General features: G+C 41.3%; 1 protein-coding gene across 2 annotated transcripts in view; it reads right to left on the bottom strand.

Annotated features, from left to right (window-relative positions):
* LOC140065300 (uncharacterized) overlaps nucleotides 1–16,621 on the bottom strand; it is an 80,159-nt gene extending 63,538 nt beyond the window's left edge. For both annotated transcript variants that reach the window (XM_072112894.1, XM_072112895.1), the window contains exons 1-2: nucleotides 16,369–16,621; nucleotides 16,075–16,240 (exon numbers count right to left, since the gene is read on the bottom strand). In XM_072112894.1, the coding sequence (XP_071968995.1) occupies nucleotides 16,075–16,240; nucleotides 16,369–16,608 (406 nt within the window). In that variant the 5' untranslated portion in view covers nucleotides 16,609–16,621. The remainder of the gene's footprint in view (nucleotides 1–16,074; nucleotides 16,241–16,368) is intronic.
* Between the last annotated feature and the right edge of the window lie 981 nt (nucleotides 16,622–17,602).

Here is a 17,602-nt window from a genome sequence, read left to right as displayed (position 1 = left end):
TATGGAAGGACAATAAGATTAAACTTTTTAGTTCACTACAAGAGATATATGGGTTAAGAGAAAGTGATTGGCTACAATACTTGCAACTAGCACATGCACTAAAAGAAGATGCACATAAGGAAAGTATACATATAGGAACACATGCAGGTTTAAACTTGGTGATGTTAGGAGGGGAAAATCGGAAATTGATTTCAAAATTATATAAACATATGGTGGTTGGTATGGCACAATTGGAGGGAAGCAAAGCAAAAAATAGATGGGAAAGAATGATTGGCCCCATTGGGGACGCAGACTGGGGCAGGATTCAGAAGAATACAAAAAAAGGGTCAATAAATGTTAATCACAAGACACTTTAAGTTGGTTCACCAAATATATTACACTCCACAAAGCCTATCCAAAATGGGGGTTAAGTCGAACTCCAGATGTTGGAAATGTGGTACTCTGGATGCAGATTTTTATCACTCTGTCTGGGGATGTCAATTAATACGGGAGTTTTGGGAAAAGGTATTTGGGAAAATTAGTAGTAGTTTTGGAGATTAAGCTGAATATGTCCTTGCAAATGGCTTTACTGGGATTAATAGAGAGCCAAGATATAGAAAGGAAATATGGTAAACTGATTCTCAGACTGATGAACCTGGCTGGTGTTTGTTTGGCACGCAATTGGGGATCAAACCCCCCCCCCCCTACTTTGGAGGCATGGTTTAATCTCTCACTTTTGATTAAAAACTACGAAAGAAATGTGTTTGGAAAAAACGGTACCCCAGGGAAATGGGAAAGAATTTGGGCGAAATGGAATTAGAGAGATTGGAAAATATATTATATATATACACAGGCGTTTTTTTTTTTTTTTAACTCTCAGCGGACCGGGGGGGGGGGGGGGAGTTGAATTGGAATAAATTGAGCCACATGTTACATTGTTACATTGTCATTTATACCTAGATGGCTTGCCGATTCTGATAATTTGTGGTAAAAGATATATTTATGTAAAGCCTTTTATTCTGTATATAAGAGCCACATCAAATGAAAGTTCTTATAAAAAGGTTCATTCAACCGTTACATAGTCAGATTTTCAAACCCTAGGAGAGCTGAAAGTTTGAGCGTTTGTGTGTTTTACACTAGTAATTTGGGTTTATTATGTGGCCACGTCATATAATCACTGTCAATCTTTCATTACATTTATAAAACATTTATTTTGTAAGTAACAGTTAAAAATATGCCTCAGTAGGTGAGAAAAGCAAACAATTCCAAAACTGTTGTAATTCTTTTTAAAGAAAATCGGGGAAATGACACATTCTGAATTAATCAGGAAAAAATATATTTACTAGCACTGGAATATGAAGAGAAATAAGGACAATGGCATTTGCTGGAAACACATTATAACCGATATGACTATTAGACATAAGGATAACAATTAGTGTGGCAAACTATAGTTGTATAGACTGTAATAAAACATTCTGGACGAAATTCAGAGTTCTGGACGACTGAGTCTGACTCAAGTATGTCCGATGAGACGAATAAGGAACAGGACCCTAAGACTTCAGGCCCTAACATGATGGGAGAGAGCGAGATGGAGATGACACCATCTGCAGCCCCTTTAGGAGGCGCATCCGGAGGGGGAGAAGGAGGAAAGAGAAACCGATATCCGTATCGGAAGAGAAAACAGGTGTCGTGGCGATAAAACTCTCAGGTGATGCCCCCACTAACTATGGCCCACCCACTAACTCCATTTACCCTGACACAATTGATCTGGCCCATCCAGAAGCTTCCTTGGATTATCCAGAGCAACTGTCCAGCCTCGCCTCCCACCACCCCCCTAGCATTAAGGGGTTCCAATGTCCCCCCCGTTCCCCCTTCACCACTGAGGACATTGAGGACAATAATGTTATTAACCTTACTAACCTCACCCTTTCAGATGATTGTGTGTCACTTTTGAGAAAAGGTCTTAATTTTGCTATGACCAATGTGTTTGACCCTATTCAATTTGAAATTGATCTGTTCAAGAGCATACGCAAACTCAATCTGCATAAATTCTTTCAGAGTGGGGAAGGTGCCGGTGGGTTTACTAGGAGCCGTAAAGAGGGCGAGATCCCAGTTATGGTTGGCCCTCTGGGATTCTCTCCCTCAGATGCCACCTCTCATCTTGATATGCCTGTCATTGAATGTCTGTTAAGCCTAGAGGACACCCCTGAGTCTGTAGAGGGAGAGGATCACAGACGTCCGGATTTGGAAGTTGAGGTGGAGGTTTTTAAAAAGGGAGTTAAATCCACTTTTTGTCCCCCCTTGTCCGCTGGCTCACCCATTGACATTTTCTGTCGCTGCATTAAAAATGACGTTTCTGCCCTTGTTTACCCTACGGCTTGCGAGAATCTATCGGCAGGTGAAAGACAAGCTTTGCGCTGGCTCCAATCTTTAAAACAGGTTGTGGTGAAGCCAGCGGACAAGGGCGGCAACGTGGTCCTTATGACCAGGGAGTACTATAAGCGGGAAGCTGATAGACACTTGAAGGACACTATTACATATACTCCGTTAGCATCCAACCCTACTTTGAAGTATCAAACCCTCCTACGTTCCTTCCTTAGGAAGAACGTTGAAAGAGGTGTTATCTCTGAACAGACGGCCATTAAACTTTTACCCGCCAACCCTAGGTACCCGGTATGGTACTTCCTACCTAAGGTACATAAGTCGTTGGACAATCCCCCTGGCCGCCCCATAGTGGCAGGAATCGGCTCCCTCACTGAACCCCTATCTCAATATCTTGATTGGCTTTTACGACCCACACTCAGTGATATGCCATCGTATCTTAAAGACACCAATTCTTTCCTTAAAGTAGTAAGGGATATATCTTGGAAGGATAGTTACACCTTGGCATCTATTGATGTGGAGAGTTTATATACCCGCATCCCACAGGACTTAGGCGTCCAGTGTATCCACCACCTCCTTACCAATGCTAACAAAAGTACCCCATTTGTGGAGTTCGTCTGCGAGGGTCTCCAGTTCGTCCTGTCCCACAATGCCTTCATGTTTGATGGCCATTGGTTTGTCCAGAGAGTGGGCACGGCGATGGGCACCCCTGTTGCCTGCACTTTTGCCAACTTATTTCTCGCGTTTGTCGAGAACCGCCTTGTCTACTCTCTGGACAATCCTTTTGCCTCAAACGTGAAGGCATTCCATCGTTATGTGGACGACATTTTTATCGTCTGGGAAGGTACGAGGTCTATGTTCTTTGAGTTCGTGGATTATCTGAACGTCAATAACCAGATGAATATGCACTTCACCGCAGTCTACGGTGAGAAAGCCCTCGAATTTTTAGATGTCAAGGTTTTTGAGACGCAAGGTGAGCTACACACCTCGGCCTTCAGGAAGGAGACAGCTACTAACTCTCTCCTTCACTTTAATAGCTATCACCCATTCCACACAAAAAAGGGACTGCCCTATGCACAATTCTTACGGCTTAGGCGTATTAATAGTGATGATAATCGATTTCATCAGCAAGCTAGAGAATTAGGGGACAGATTAGTGGCCAGAGGTTACCCTAATGCCATTGTCTCTGAAGCTTACGGAAAGGTTTTGACGTTATCCCAAAAAGAGTTGCTAGGTGACAACACTAGGAAGAGGACCAAGCGGAGTGCTAGGGGTTATAGAGACGGAGGTGAGGCTAATGGAGGTAAAAAATTTACCTTCTCCTTTGAGTTTAGCCCATGTGAAGCAGCGATACGCCAGGCTATCACTAAGAATTGGGGCATCCTTAAACAGGACCCCCATCTCGAGGAGGTTACCCACCAACGTCCGGTTGTTGCCTTTAGACGCTGCCCCACCATACGTAAGACACTTGTACACAGTCAGTTTTCTTCTCATGATCAGACTTGGCTAGAGAAGAGTGTCCCGGTTGGGAACTTCAGATGTGGTTCCTGCAGATTCTGCAACCACAATAGCCAACTTAAGGTTATTTGTCTTGGTGGGGTCTCACATAAAGTAAGAACCTTTATCTCTTGCAAATCCACATTTGTAGTTTACATTATCTTTTGCCCCTGTAAATTCTTTTATATTGGGAAGACTATACGCAAATTATACGTGAGGTTTAGGGAACATTACAAATCGATCAGCACAGGGGAGGGGTGCCCCCGACTCATTGATCATGTAAGACAACAGCATGGGGGAGACCCTGGAGTGTTGATGTTTGCTGGGATCGAGCATGTTAAGGCGAGTCCAGTGGGGGGCGACAGGGGTAAACTATTGCTTATGCAGGAGTCAAAATACATAATCCAGTTTGACGCCACCGGTGTTTTGGGGTTGAACGATAGGAACGACCTGAGTGTCTTCCTATAAATCGCTACCCCCTTACACTCGGTCTACTTCACAGTCATCTATCCCCTTTGCCAGCTGTCCCGTGACCGCACTTTTACTTCCCGTCCATTATTACTTACTTACCCCGGTATGCAAACAAGATATTATTCGTTTCATTTAAGTATTTCCTTGACTTGGCAGATCCTGCCTATGTTTTTAAATGTATTAGGTAGTGTTTTAACTGCACTGTCACGTTTTTATTGTATTGTTCTTGTTGCCATGACGCCGCCTCTCTGCCCGGACGCATATAATGTGCGCGGCGCATAGAGGTGACGTCATTTGGCTTGATGATGCGCTAGAACAGCGCGAAACGGCCCGTCGCCTGGCCCCGTTCTGCCTCTGTACACACCACCAATAAAAGTTCTTCTGCACGCAACCGGTGAGTGCCGCTCCGCTTTCTTCTTACTATTTATTTGTGGCAAACTATAGTTGTATAGACTGTAATAAAACATTCTGGGGCATCTTTTTTCACAAAAAAAAAAAAAAAATGTGTATAAATAACACTGCCTCAATGTGTATAAATAACACTGCCCCAATGTGTATAAATAACACTGCCCCAATGTATATAAATAACACTGCCCCAATGTGTATAAATAACACTGCCCCAATGTGTATAAATAACACTGCCCCAATGTGTATATATAACACTGACCCAATGTCTATAAATAACACTGCCCCTATGTGTATAAATAACACTGCCCCAATGTGTATAAATAACACTGCCCCAATGTGTATAAATAACACTGCCCCAATGTGTATAAATAACACTGCCCCAATGTGTATAAATAACACTGCCCCAATGTGTATAAATAACACTGCCCCAATGTGTATAAATAACACAGCCCCAATGTCTATAAATAACACTGCCCCAATGTCTATAAATAACACGGACCCAATGTCTATAAATAACAGTTCCCAATGTGTATAAATAACACCACCCAAATGTGTATAAATAACACTGCCCCAAGGTGTATAAATAACACTGCCCCAATGTGTATAAATAACACTGACCCAATGTCTAAAAATAACACTGCCCCAATGTGTATAAATAACACTGCCCAATGTGTATAAATAACACTGCCCCAATGTGCATAAATAACACTGCCCCAAAGTGCATAAATAACACTGGCCCAATGTGTATAAATAACACTGCACAAATGTGTATAATTAACACTGCCCCAATGTGTATAAATAACACTGCCCCTATGTGAATAATAACACTGCCACAATGTGTATAAATAACACTGCCTCAATGTGTATAAATAACACTGCCCCAATGTGTATAAATAACACTGCTCTAATGTGTATAAATAACACTGCCCCAATGTGTATAAATAATACTGCCCCAATGTGTATAAATAACACTGCCTCAATGTATATTAAAAACAGTGCCCCAATGTGTATAAATAACACTGCCCAATGTGTATAAATAACACTGCCCCAATGTGTATAAATAACACTGCCCAATGTGTATAAATAACACTGCTCTAATGTGTATAAATAACACTGCCCCAATGTGTATAAATAATACTGCCCCAATGTGTATAAATAACACTGCTTCAATGTATATTAAAAACAGTGCCCCAATGTGTATAAATAACACTGCCCCAATGTGCATAAATAACACTGCCCCAAAGTGCATAAATAACACTGCCCCAATGTGTATAAATAACAATGCACAAATATGTATAATTAACACTGCCCCAATGTGTATAAATAACACTGCCCCAATGTATATAAATAACACTGCCCCTATGTGTATAATAACACTGCCACAATGTGTATAAATAACACTGCCTCAATGTCTATAAATAACACTGCCCCAATGTGCATAAATAACACTGCCCCAATGTGTATAAATAACACTGCCCCAATGTGTATGAAAATCACTGCCCCAATGTCTATAAATAACACTGCCCTAATGTGTATAAATAACACTGCCCCAATGTGTATAAATAACACTGCTCTAATGTGTATAAATAACACTGACCCAATGTGTATAAATAACACTGCCTCAATGTATATTAAAAACAGTGCCCTAATGTGTATAAAAAACACTGCCCCAATGTGTATAAATATCACTGCTCCAATGTGTATAAATAACACTGCTCTAATGTGTATAAATAACACTGCCCCATTGTGTATAAATAACACTGCCACAATGTATATAAATAACACTGCCTCAATGTGTATAAATAACACTGCCCCAATGTGTATAAATAACACTGCCCCAATGTGAATAAATAACACTGCCCCAATGTGTATAAATAACACTGCCCCAATGTGTATAAATAACACTGCCCCAATGTGTATAAATAACACTGCTCTAATGTGTATAAATAACACTGACCCAATGTGTATAAATAACACTGCCCCAATGTGTATAAATAACACTGCCTCAATGTATATTAAAAACAGTGCCCTAATGTGTATAAAAAACACTGCCCCAATGTGTATAAATATCACTGCTCCAATGTGTATAAATAACACTGCTCTAATGTGTATAAATAACACTGCCCCATTGTGTATAAATAACACTGCCACAATGTATATAAATAACACTGCCTCAATGTGTATAAATAACACTGCCCCAATGTGTATAAATAACACTGCCCCAATGTGAATAAATAACACTGCCCCAATGTGTATAAATAACACTGCCCCAATGTGTATAAATAACGCTGCTCCAATGTGTATAAATAACACTGCCCCAATGTGTATAAATAACACTGCCCCAATGTGTATAATTAACACTGCCCCAATGTGTATAAATAACACTGCCCCAAGGTCTATAAATAACACTGCCCCAATGTATATAAATAACACTGCCCCAATGTGCATAAATAACACTGCCCCAATGTGTATAAATAACACTGCCCCAATGTGTATAATTAACACTGCCCCAATGTGTATAAATAACACTGCCCCAATGTCTATAAATAACACTGCCCCAATGTGTATAAATATCACTGCCCCAATGTGTATAAATAACACTGCCCCAATGTGTATAAATAACACTGCCCCAATGTCTATAAATAACACTGACCCAATGACTATAAATAACAATACCTCAATGTGTATAAATAACACTGCCCCAAGGTGTATAAATAACACTGACCCAATGTCTATAAATAACAATACATCAATGTGTATAAATAACACTACCCCAATGTGTATAAATAACATTGCCCCAATGTGTATCAATAACACTGCCCCAAGGTGTATAAATAACACTGCCCTAGTGTATATAAGTAACACTGCCCCAATGTGTATAAATAACACTGCCCCAATGTGTATAAATAACACTGCCCCAATGTGTATAAATAACACTGACCCAATGTGTATAAATAACACTGCCCCAATGTATATAAATAACACTGCCCCAAGGTGTATAAATAACACTGCCCCACTGTGTATAAATAACACTGCTCTAATGTGTAAAAATAAAACCACCGCAATGTGTATAAATAACACTGCCCCAATGTGTATAAATAACACTGCCCCAATGTGTATAAATAACACTGCCCCAAAGTGCATAAATAACACTGCTCTAATGTGTATAAATAACACTGCCCCAATGTGTATAAATAACACTGCCCCAATGTGTATAAATAACACTGCCTCAATGTATATTAAAAACAGTGCCCCAATGTGTATAAATAACACTGCCTCAATGTGTATAAATAACACTACCCCAATGTGTATAAATAACACTGCCCCAATGTGTATAAATAACACTGTTCTAATGTGTATAAATAACACTGCCCCAATGTGTATAAATAACACTGCCTCAATGTATATTAAAAACAGTGCCCCAATGTGTATAAATAACACTGCCTCAATGTGTATGAAAATCACTGCCCCAATGTCTATAAATAACACTGCTCTAATGTGTATAAATAACACTGCCCCAAAGTGAATAAATAACACTGCCCCAATGTGTATAAATAACACTGCTCTAATGTGTATAAATAACACTGCCCCAATGTGTATAAATAACACTGCCCCAATGTGTATAAATAACACTGCCTCAATGTATATTAAAAACAGTGCCCCAATGTGTATAAAAACACTGCCTCAATGTGTATAAATAACACTGCCCTAATGTGCATAAATAACAGTGCCCCAATGTGCATAAATAACACTGCCCCAATGTGTATAAATAACACTGCCCCAAAGTGTATGAAAATCACTGCCCCAATGTGTATAAATAACACTGCACCAATGTGTATAAATAAGACTGCCCCAATGTGTATAAATAACACTGCACCAATGTGTATAAATAACACTGCACCAATGTGTATAAATAACACTGCCCCAATGTGTATAAATAACACTGCCCCAATGTGTATAAATAACACTGCCTCAATGTATATTAAAAACAGTGCCCTAATGTGTATAAATAACACTGCTCTAATGTGTATAAATAACACTGACCCAATGTGTATAAATAGCACTGCCCCAATGTGTATAAATAACACTGCCTCAATGTATATTAAAAACAGTGCCCTAATGTGTATAAATAACACTGCTCCAATGTGTATAAATAAGACTGCCCCAATGTGTATAAATAACACTGCCTCAATGTATATAAATAACACTGCTCTAATGTGTATAAATAACACTGCCCCAATGTGTATAAATAACACTGCTCCAATGTGTATAAATAACACTGCCCCAATGTGTATAAATAACACTGCCTCAATGTGTATAAATAACACTCCCCCAAGGTGCATAAATAACAGTGCCCCAATGTGCATAAATAACACTGCCCCAATGTGCATAAATAACACTGCCCCAATGTGTATAAATAACACTGCCCCAATGTGTATAAATAACACTGCCCCAATGTGTATAAATAACACTGCCCCAATGTGTATAATTAACACTGCCCCAATGTGTATAAATAACACTGCCCCAATGTCTATATATAACACTGCCCCAATGTCTATAAATAACACTGCCCCAATGTGTATAAATAACACTTCCCCAATGCGTATAAATAACACTGCCCCAATGTGTATAAATAACACTACTCCAATGTGTATAAATAACACTTCCCCAATGTGTATATATAACACTGCCCCAATGTCTATAAATAACACTGCCCCAATGTGTATAAATAACACTTCCCCAATGTGTATAAATAACACTGCCCCAATGTCTATAAATAACAATGACCCAATGTCTATAAATAACAATACCTCAATGTGTATAAATAACAATACCTCAATGTGTATAAGTAACACTACCCCAATGTGTATAAATAACACTGCCCCAAGGTGTATAAATAACACTGCCCCAATGTGTATAAATAACACTGCTCTAATGTGCAAAATTTAAACTACCCCAATGTGTATAAATAACACTGCCCCAATGTGCATAAATAACACTGCCCCAAGGTGCATAAATAACACTGCCCAATGTGTATAAATAACACTGCCGCAATGTGTATAATTAACACTGCCCCAATGTGTATAAATAACACTGCCCCAATGTCTACATATAACACTGCCCCAATGTATATAAATAACACTGCCCCAATGTGTATAAATAACACTGCCCCTATGTGTATAAATAACACTGACCCAATGTCTATAAATAACACTGCCCCAATGTGTATAAATAACACTGACCCAATGTGTATAAATAACACTGCCCCAATGTGTATAAATAACACTGCCCCAATGTGTATAAATACCACTACTCCAATGTGCATAAATAACACTGCCCCAATGTCTATAAATAACACTGACCCAATGTCTATAAATAACAATACCTCAATGTGTATAAATAACACTGCCCCAAGGTGTATAAATAACACTACCCCAATGTGTTTAAATAACACTGCCCCAATGTGTATAAATAACACTGCCCCAATGTCTATAAATAACAATGACCCAATGTCTATAATTAACAATACCTCAATGTGTATAAATAACAATACCTCAATGTGTATAAATAACACTACCCCAATGTGTATAAATAACACTGCCCCAAGGTGTATAAATAACACTGCCCCAATGTGCATAAATAACACTGCCCCAATGTCTATAAATAACAATGACCCAATGTCTATAATTAACAATACCTCAATGTGTATAAATAACAATACCTCAATGTGTATAAATAACACTACCCCAATGTGTATAAATAACACTGCCCCAAGGTGTATAAATAACACTGCCCCAATGTGTATAAATAACACTGCTCTAATGTGTAAAATTTAAACTACCCCAATGTGTATAAATAACACTGCCCCAATGTGCATAAATAACACTGCCCCAAGGTGCATAAATAACACTGCCCCAAGGTGCATAAATAACACTGCCCAATGTGTATAAATAACACTGCCGCAATGTGTATAATTAACACTGCCCCAATGTGTATAAATAACACTGCCCCAAGGTGTATAAATAACACTGCCCAATGTGTATAAATAACACTGCCGCAATGTGTATAATTAACACTGCCCCAATGTGTATAAATAACACTACCCCAATGTGTATAAATAACACTGCCCCAATGTGTATAAATAACACTGCCCCAATGTCTATATATAACACTGCCCCAATGTCTATAAATAACACTGCCCCAATGTGTATAAATAACACTTCCCCAATGTGTATAAATAACACTGCCCCAATGTGTATAAATAACACTACTCCAATGTGTATAAATAACACTTCCCCAATGTGTATATATAACACTGCCCCAATGTCTATAAATAACACTGCCCCAATGTGTATAAATAACACTTCCCCAATGTGTATAAATAACACTGCCCCAATGTCTATAAATAACAATGACCCAATGTCTATAAATAACAATACCTCAATGTGTATAAATAACAATACCTCAATGTGTATAAGTAACACTACCCCAATGTGTATAAATAACACTGCCCCAAGGTGTATAAATAACACTGCCCCAATGTGTATAAATAACACTGCTCTAATGTGCAAAATTTAAACTACCCCAATGTGTATAAATAACACTGCCCCAATGTGCATAAATAACACTGCCCCAAGGTGCATAAATAACACTGCCCAATGTGTATAAATAACACTGCCGCAATGTGTATAATTAACACTGCCCCAATGTGTATAAATAACACTGCCCCAATGTCTACATATAACACTGCCCCAATGTATGTAAATAACACTGCCCCAATGTGTATAAATAACACTGCCCCTATGTGTATAAATAACACTGACCCAATGTCTATAAATAACACTGCCCCAATGTGTATAAATAACACTGACCCAATGTCTATAAATAACACTGCCCCAATGTGTATAAATAACACTGCCCCAATGTGTATAAATACCACTACTCCAATGTGCATAAATAACACTGCCCCAATGTGTATAAATAACACTGACCCAATGTCTATAAATAACAATACCTCAATGTGTATAAATAACACTGCCCCAAGGTGTATAAATAACACTACCCCAATGTGTATAAATAACACTGCCCCAATGTGTATAAATAACACTACTCCAATGTGCATAAATAACACTGCCCCAATGTCTATAAATAACAATGACCCAATGTCTATAATTAACAATACCTCAATGTGTATAAATAAAAATACCTCAATGTGTATAAATAACACTACCCCAATGTGTATAAATAACACTGCCCCAAGGTGTATAAATAACACTGCCCCAATGTGTATAAATAACACTGCTCTAATGTGTAAAATTTAAACTACCCCAATGTGTATAAATAACACTGCCCCAATGTGCATAAATAACACTGCCCCAAGGTGCATAAATAACACTGCCCCAAGGTGCATAAATAACACTGCCCAATGTGTATAAATAACACTGCCGCAATGTGTATAATTAACACTGCCCCAATGTGTATAAATAACACTGCCCCAATGTATATAAATAACACTGCCCCAATGTGTATAAATAACACTGACCCAATGTCTATAAATAACACTGCCCCAATGTGTATAAATAACACTGCCCCAAGGTGTATAAATAACACTGACCCAATGTCTATAAATAACAATACCTCAATGTGTATAAATAACACTGCCCCAATGTATATAAATAACACTGCCCCAATGTGTATAAATAACACTGCCCCAATGTGTATAAATAACACTGCCCCAATGTGTATAAATAACACTGCACCAATGCGTATAAATAACACTGCTCCACTGTGTATAAATAACACTGCCCCAATGTGTATTAATAACACTCACCCATTGTGTATAAATAACACTGCCCCAATGTATATAAATAACACTGCCCCAAGGTGTATAAATAACACTGCCCCACTGTGTATAAATAACACTGCTCTAATGTATAAAAATAAAACCACCGCAATGTGTATAAATAACACTGCCCCAATGTGTATAAATAACACTGCCCCAATGTGTATAAATAACACTGCCCCAATGTGTATAAATAACACTGCCCCAAGGTGTATAAATAACCCTTCCCCAATGTGTATAAATAACACTACCCCAATGTGCATAAATAACACTGCCCCAATGTGTATAAATAACACTGCCCCAATGTGCATAAATAACACTGCCCCAAGGTGTATAAATAACCCTTCCCCAATGTGTATAAATAACACTACCCCAATGTGCATAAATAACACTGCCCCAATGTGCATAAATAACACTGCCCCAATGTGCATAAATAACACTGCCCCAATGTGTATAAATAACACTGTCCCAATTTGTATAAATAACACTGCCCCAATGTGTATAAATAACACTGCCCAATGTGTATAAATAACACTGCCCCAATGTGTATAAATAACACTGCCCCAATGTGTATAAATAACACTACCCCAATGTGCATGTATAAAATTAATGCTGGGGAGGGGCAGTTTATAGTGATTAATGAGGGCTTTATGTAGTTATTGTTGTTTGCTATATAGAGTGATTACTGGGAGCTGTACATAGTTATTTTAAGGGGGCTGTATATAGTGATTGTTGGGGGGGTCTGTACATAGTTACTACTGGGGACTATATATAATTATTGCTGGGGGCTGTATATAGTTGTTTCTGGGATAATGTATACAGTGATTATTTGGGGGCTGTATAATTTATTACTAGGGGCTGTATATATTTATTACTAGGGGCTGTATATTGTGATTACTGGTGGGCTGTATACAATGATTACTGGTGGGCTGTATATAGTTATTGCTGGGGGAGCTGTATATAGTGATTACTAGGGGCTGTATATAGTTATTGCTGGTGGCTGTATAAAGTTATTGCTGGGGGAGCTGTATATAGTGATTACTAGGCTATGTATATAGTTATTGTTGGTGGCTGTATAAAGTTATTGCTGGGGGAGCTGTATATAGTGATTGCTGTTCCCTGTCTGGACTACACGATCGGGGCTCCCACCATATTTTGCGTCCAGGGGCCCCCCTTGCATTCCCCCCCTGTCCCCTGGTGATGTCCTCTCTGCTAGTGACATGGGCAGTAGGTGACATCATGTGTCCACTGAACAATCTGCTCAGCTTCTTAAAACAAAAAGCATTAAAAACTAAAACATTTCTGGTCTAAAACTTTTCAATAGGATCAAATTGTAGAGATCAGTTTTGTCTAAGGTCCCAATGCTTTTTCATGCTGGGTCCCTGCAGGACAGTCCGGGGCACCGGTGTCATACAACACTCACTGTATAATGTCCGCATGTGCAGCGTCATGCAGAGCTGGACAGGGGTACACGGGCGCGTGACACCGGTGCAGTCAGTGGGGTCAGCACCAGCCCTGACACATGTTATACACTCCAGACAATTACCTGCAAATCAAAGAAGAAGGAGAAGCAGTGGGAGAAGTAATAATAGTAGAACCACAGCAGAACAGCAAGGAACATGTCTGACACGGGGGGAGATGACCTTGTAGTAGTAACAATAGTATTAGTGGCGGTAGTAGTAGTGGTAGTGATAGCAAGAGGCACAGCCGTGCAGCATGGAACATCATAGATCCCAAGTTTGGGGATCCAAAGAGAGGGAAAAAAGGTGAAGAACACTAAAATGTTTGTGCCCTGACCCCCGCCCATTGCCCCGCTCATTGTACAACCCCCAAGCATTGGATAATATGGACCTGACCCCTTCTTGTGACCTGCCCTAATTTATACCCATTTAAAGTTTGCAATGCAATTTATATTGTGGCCTCCTGTCCTCCAACCCTCATACTGTGGCCTCCTGTCCTCCATCCTCCTCATACTGTGGCCTCCTTTCCCCCAACCCCTCATACTGTGGCCTCCTGTCCTCCACCCCCCTCATACTGTGAGCTCCTGTCCTTCATCTCCCTCATACTGTGGCCTCCTCTCCCCCAACCCTCATACTGTGGCCTCCTGTTCTCCAACCGCTCATACTGTTGCCTCCTGTCCCCCAACCCCTCATATTGTGGCCTCCTGACCTCCATTCCCCTCAGACTGTGGCCTCCTGTCCTCCAACTGCTCATACTGTGGCCTCCTGTCCTCCAACCCATTATACTGTGGCCTCCTGTCCTCCATCTCTCTCATACTGTGGCCTCCTCTCCCCCAACCCTCATACTGTGGCCTTCTGACCCCCAACCACTCATACTGTGGCCTCCTGTTCTCCAACCGCTCATACTGTGGCCTCCTGTCCTCCAACCCCTTATACTGTTGCCTCCTGTCCCCCAACCCCTCATATTGTGGCCTCCTGTCCTCCATTCCCCTCATATTGTGGCCTCCTGTCCTCCATCCCCCTTATATTGTGACCTGTTGTCCTCCATCCCTCTCATACTGTGCCCTCCTGTCCTCCATCCCCCTCATATTGTGCCCTCCTGTCCTCCATCTTCCTCATATTGTGGCCTCCTGTCCTCCATCCCCCTCATACTGTGGCCTCCTGTCCTCCATCCTCCTCATATATGGCCCATGTCCTGCACCCTCAGCATATTGTGGCACCCTGTTTTCCATCCCCTTTGTATTTTTACCCTTGTCATCATCCTCCTGATATTGTGACTCCCCGTCTTCCCTCCCCCTCATATTGTGACCCATTTTCGTTCATCCCCCTCATGTTGTGGCCAAAGTCCTCCAATCTCTCTCATTTTGTGTCTCCCCTCCCCCCATCCTCCATCTTCCTCATTATGTGGACACTTGCCCTCCGCCCCCTAGTATTGTAGACACTGATTTCAAACCTTCCGTAAATTTTCATTCCTGTCCTTCATCCTCCTTATATTGTTGCCAAATTCAATCAATCTCCCTCATATTGTCGCCCCTGGTCGCCCATCCCCATCCCCTCATATTGTGGTCCCAGTCCTCCATTCCCCTCATATTGTGATCCCTCTCCTCCTTTTGTTGTTGTGTATTAAACTTCTAAAAAAAACCCTTTCTTACTTACTTTTTTGACCCAGTCTCCCCCAGCAGTCCTGCTCCCTCTTCTTCCTCAGCTCTGAAGCCAGTTACATTGAGGCATGGGGCTTGTCTGGGCTTATCTGGGGGAGCTGCTATCTCCAAACATGTCTACTGAATGGAGGTAGCAGGAAGCTGATACTTATACTGAAACATAGATTGCCCTGCAGGTCGGCAGCTGTAGTGGATCGGGATAAACACCCAACCGTCCTGGACAGCGGTGAAAAACAGGAACAGGAAAATCCAGGAATGATGGACAAGTTAGGAGATGTCTGGCTGTGTCAGACTAGTACTGGTGCAATCCACAAACAACATAACAAAACATATGCAAAACAATTTTTTTGATAGAAAGATAGTAACAAGTTACCTGAAGCCATCAGCAGGGTCTGCGTGGAGAGGATCAGTAGGAGACTCATGCTGGAGCAGGTTCTGATGTGATTTGGCTTCTTCTCATGTAACATCAGGCGGAGGTCCCCGGGGAGGCAGCGCAGGACACAGGTGTCTTCACCCATCACCGAGGAGCAAAACAAAGACTACGATATAACATTATATGGAAGAAAAACAAGATCAGTCCTTGTTAAATACTGGTCATTGAGTGGCTACCTACTTGTTTAAATAGCAGTCATATATTGACATGTATTAGAAAAGTACTAACACCCACCAATAACATCCAGGTCAGGTACTGGTCTCCTTCTAGTGACATGCAGGTCAGGTACTGGTCTCCTCCTAGTGACATGCAGGTCAGGTACTGGTCTCCTTCTAGTGACATGCAGGTCAGGTACTGGTCTCCTCCTAGTGACATGCAGGTCATGTACTGGTCCCCTCCTAGTGACATGCAGGTCAGGTACTGGTCTCCTCCTAGTGACATGCAGGTCAGGTACTGGTCTCCTTCTAGTGACATGCAGGTCAGGTACTGGTCTCCTCCTAGTGACATGCAGGTCAGGTACTGGTCACCTCCTAGTGACATGCAGGTCAGGTACTGGTCTCCTCCTAGTGACATGCAGGTCAGGTACTGGTCTCCTCCTAGTGACATGCAGGTCAGGTACTGGTCACCTTCTAGTGACATGCAGGTCAGGCACTGGTCTCCTCCTAGTGACATGCAGGTCAGGTACAGGTCTCCTCCTAGTGACATGCAGGTCAGGTACTGGTCTCCTTCTAGTGACATGCAGGTCAGGTACTGGTCACCTCCTAGTGACATGCAGGTCAGGTACTGGTCTCCTTCTAGTGACATGCAGGTCAGGTACTGGTCCCCTTCTAGTGACATGCAGGTCAGGCACTGGTCTCCTCCTAGTGACATGCAGGTCAGGTACTGGTCTCCTCCTAGTGACATGCAGGTCAGGTACTGGTCTCCCTCTAGTGACATGCAGGTCAGGTACTGGTCTCCTTCTAGTGACATGCAGGTCAGGTACTGGTCTCCTTCTAGTGACATGCAGGTCAGGTACTGGTCTCCTTCTAGTGACATGCAGGTCAGGTACTGGTCTCCTCCTAGTGACATGCAGGTCAGGTACTGGTCTCCTCCTAGTGACATGCAGGTCAGGTACTGGTCTCCTCCTAGTGACATGCAGGTCAGGTACTGGTCTCCTCCTAGTGACATGCAGGTCAGGTACTGGTCTCCTTCTAGTGACATGCAGGTCAGGTACTGGTCTCCTTCTAGTGACATGCAGGTCAGGTACTGGTCTCCTCCTAGTGACATGCAGGTCAGGTACTGGTCTCCTTCTAGTGACATGCAGGTCAGGTACTGGTCTCCTTCTAGTGACATGCAGGTCAGGTACTGGTCTCCTCCTAGTGACATGCAGGTCAGGTACTGGTCTCCTTCTAGTGACATGCAGGTCAGGTACTGGTCACCTTCTAGTGACATGCAGGTCAGGTACTGGTCACCTCCTAGTGACATGCAG

Source organism: Engystomops pustulosus, chromosome 6, assembly GCF_040894005.1.
Source record: "Engystomops pustulosus chromosome 6, aEngPut4.maternal, whole genome shotgun sequence".
NCBI classification, from domain to species: Eukaryota; Metazoa; Chordata; class Amphibia; order Anura; family Leptodactylidae; genus Engystomops; species Engystomops pustulosus.
This window is presented reverse-complemented; position numbering and strand designations above follow the sequence as displayed.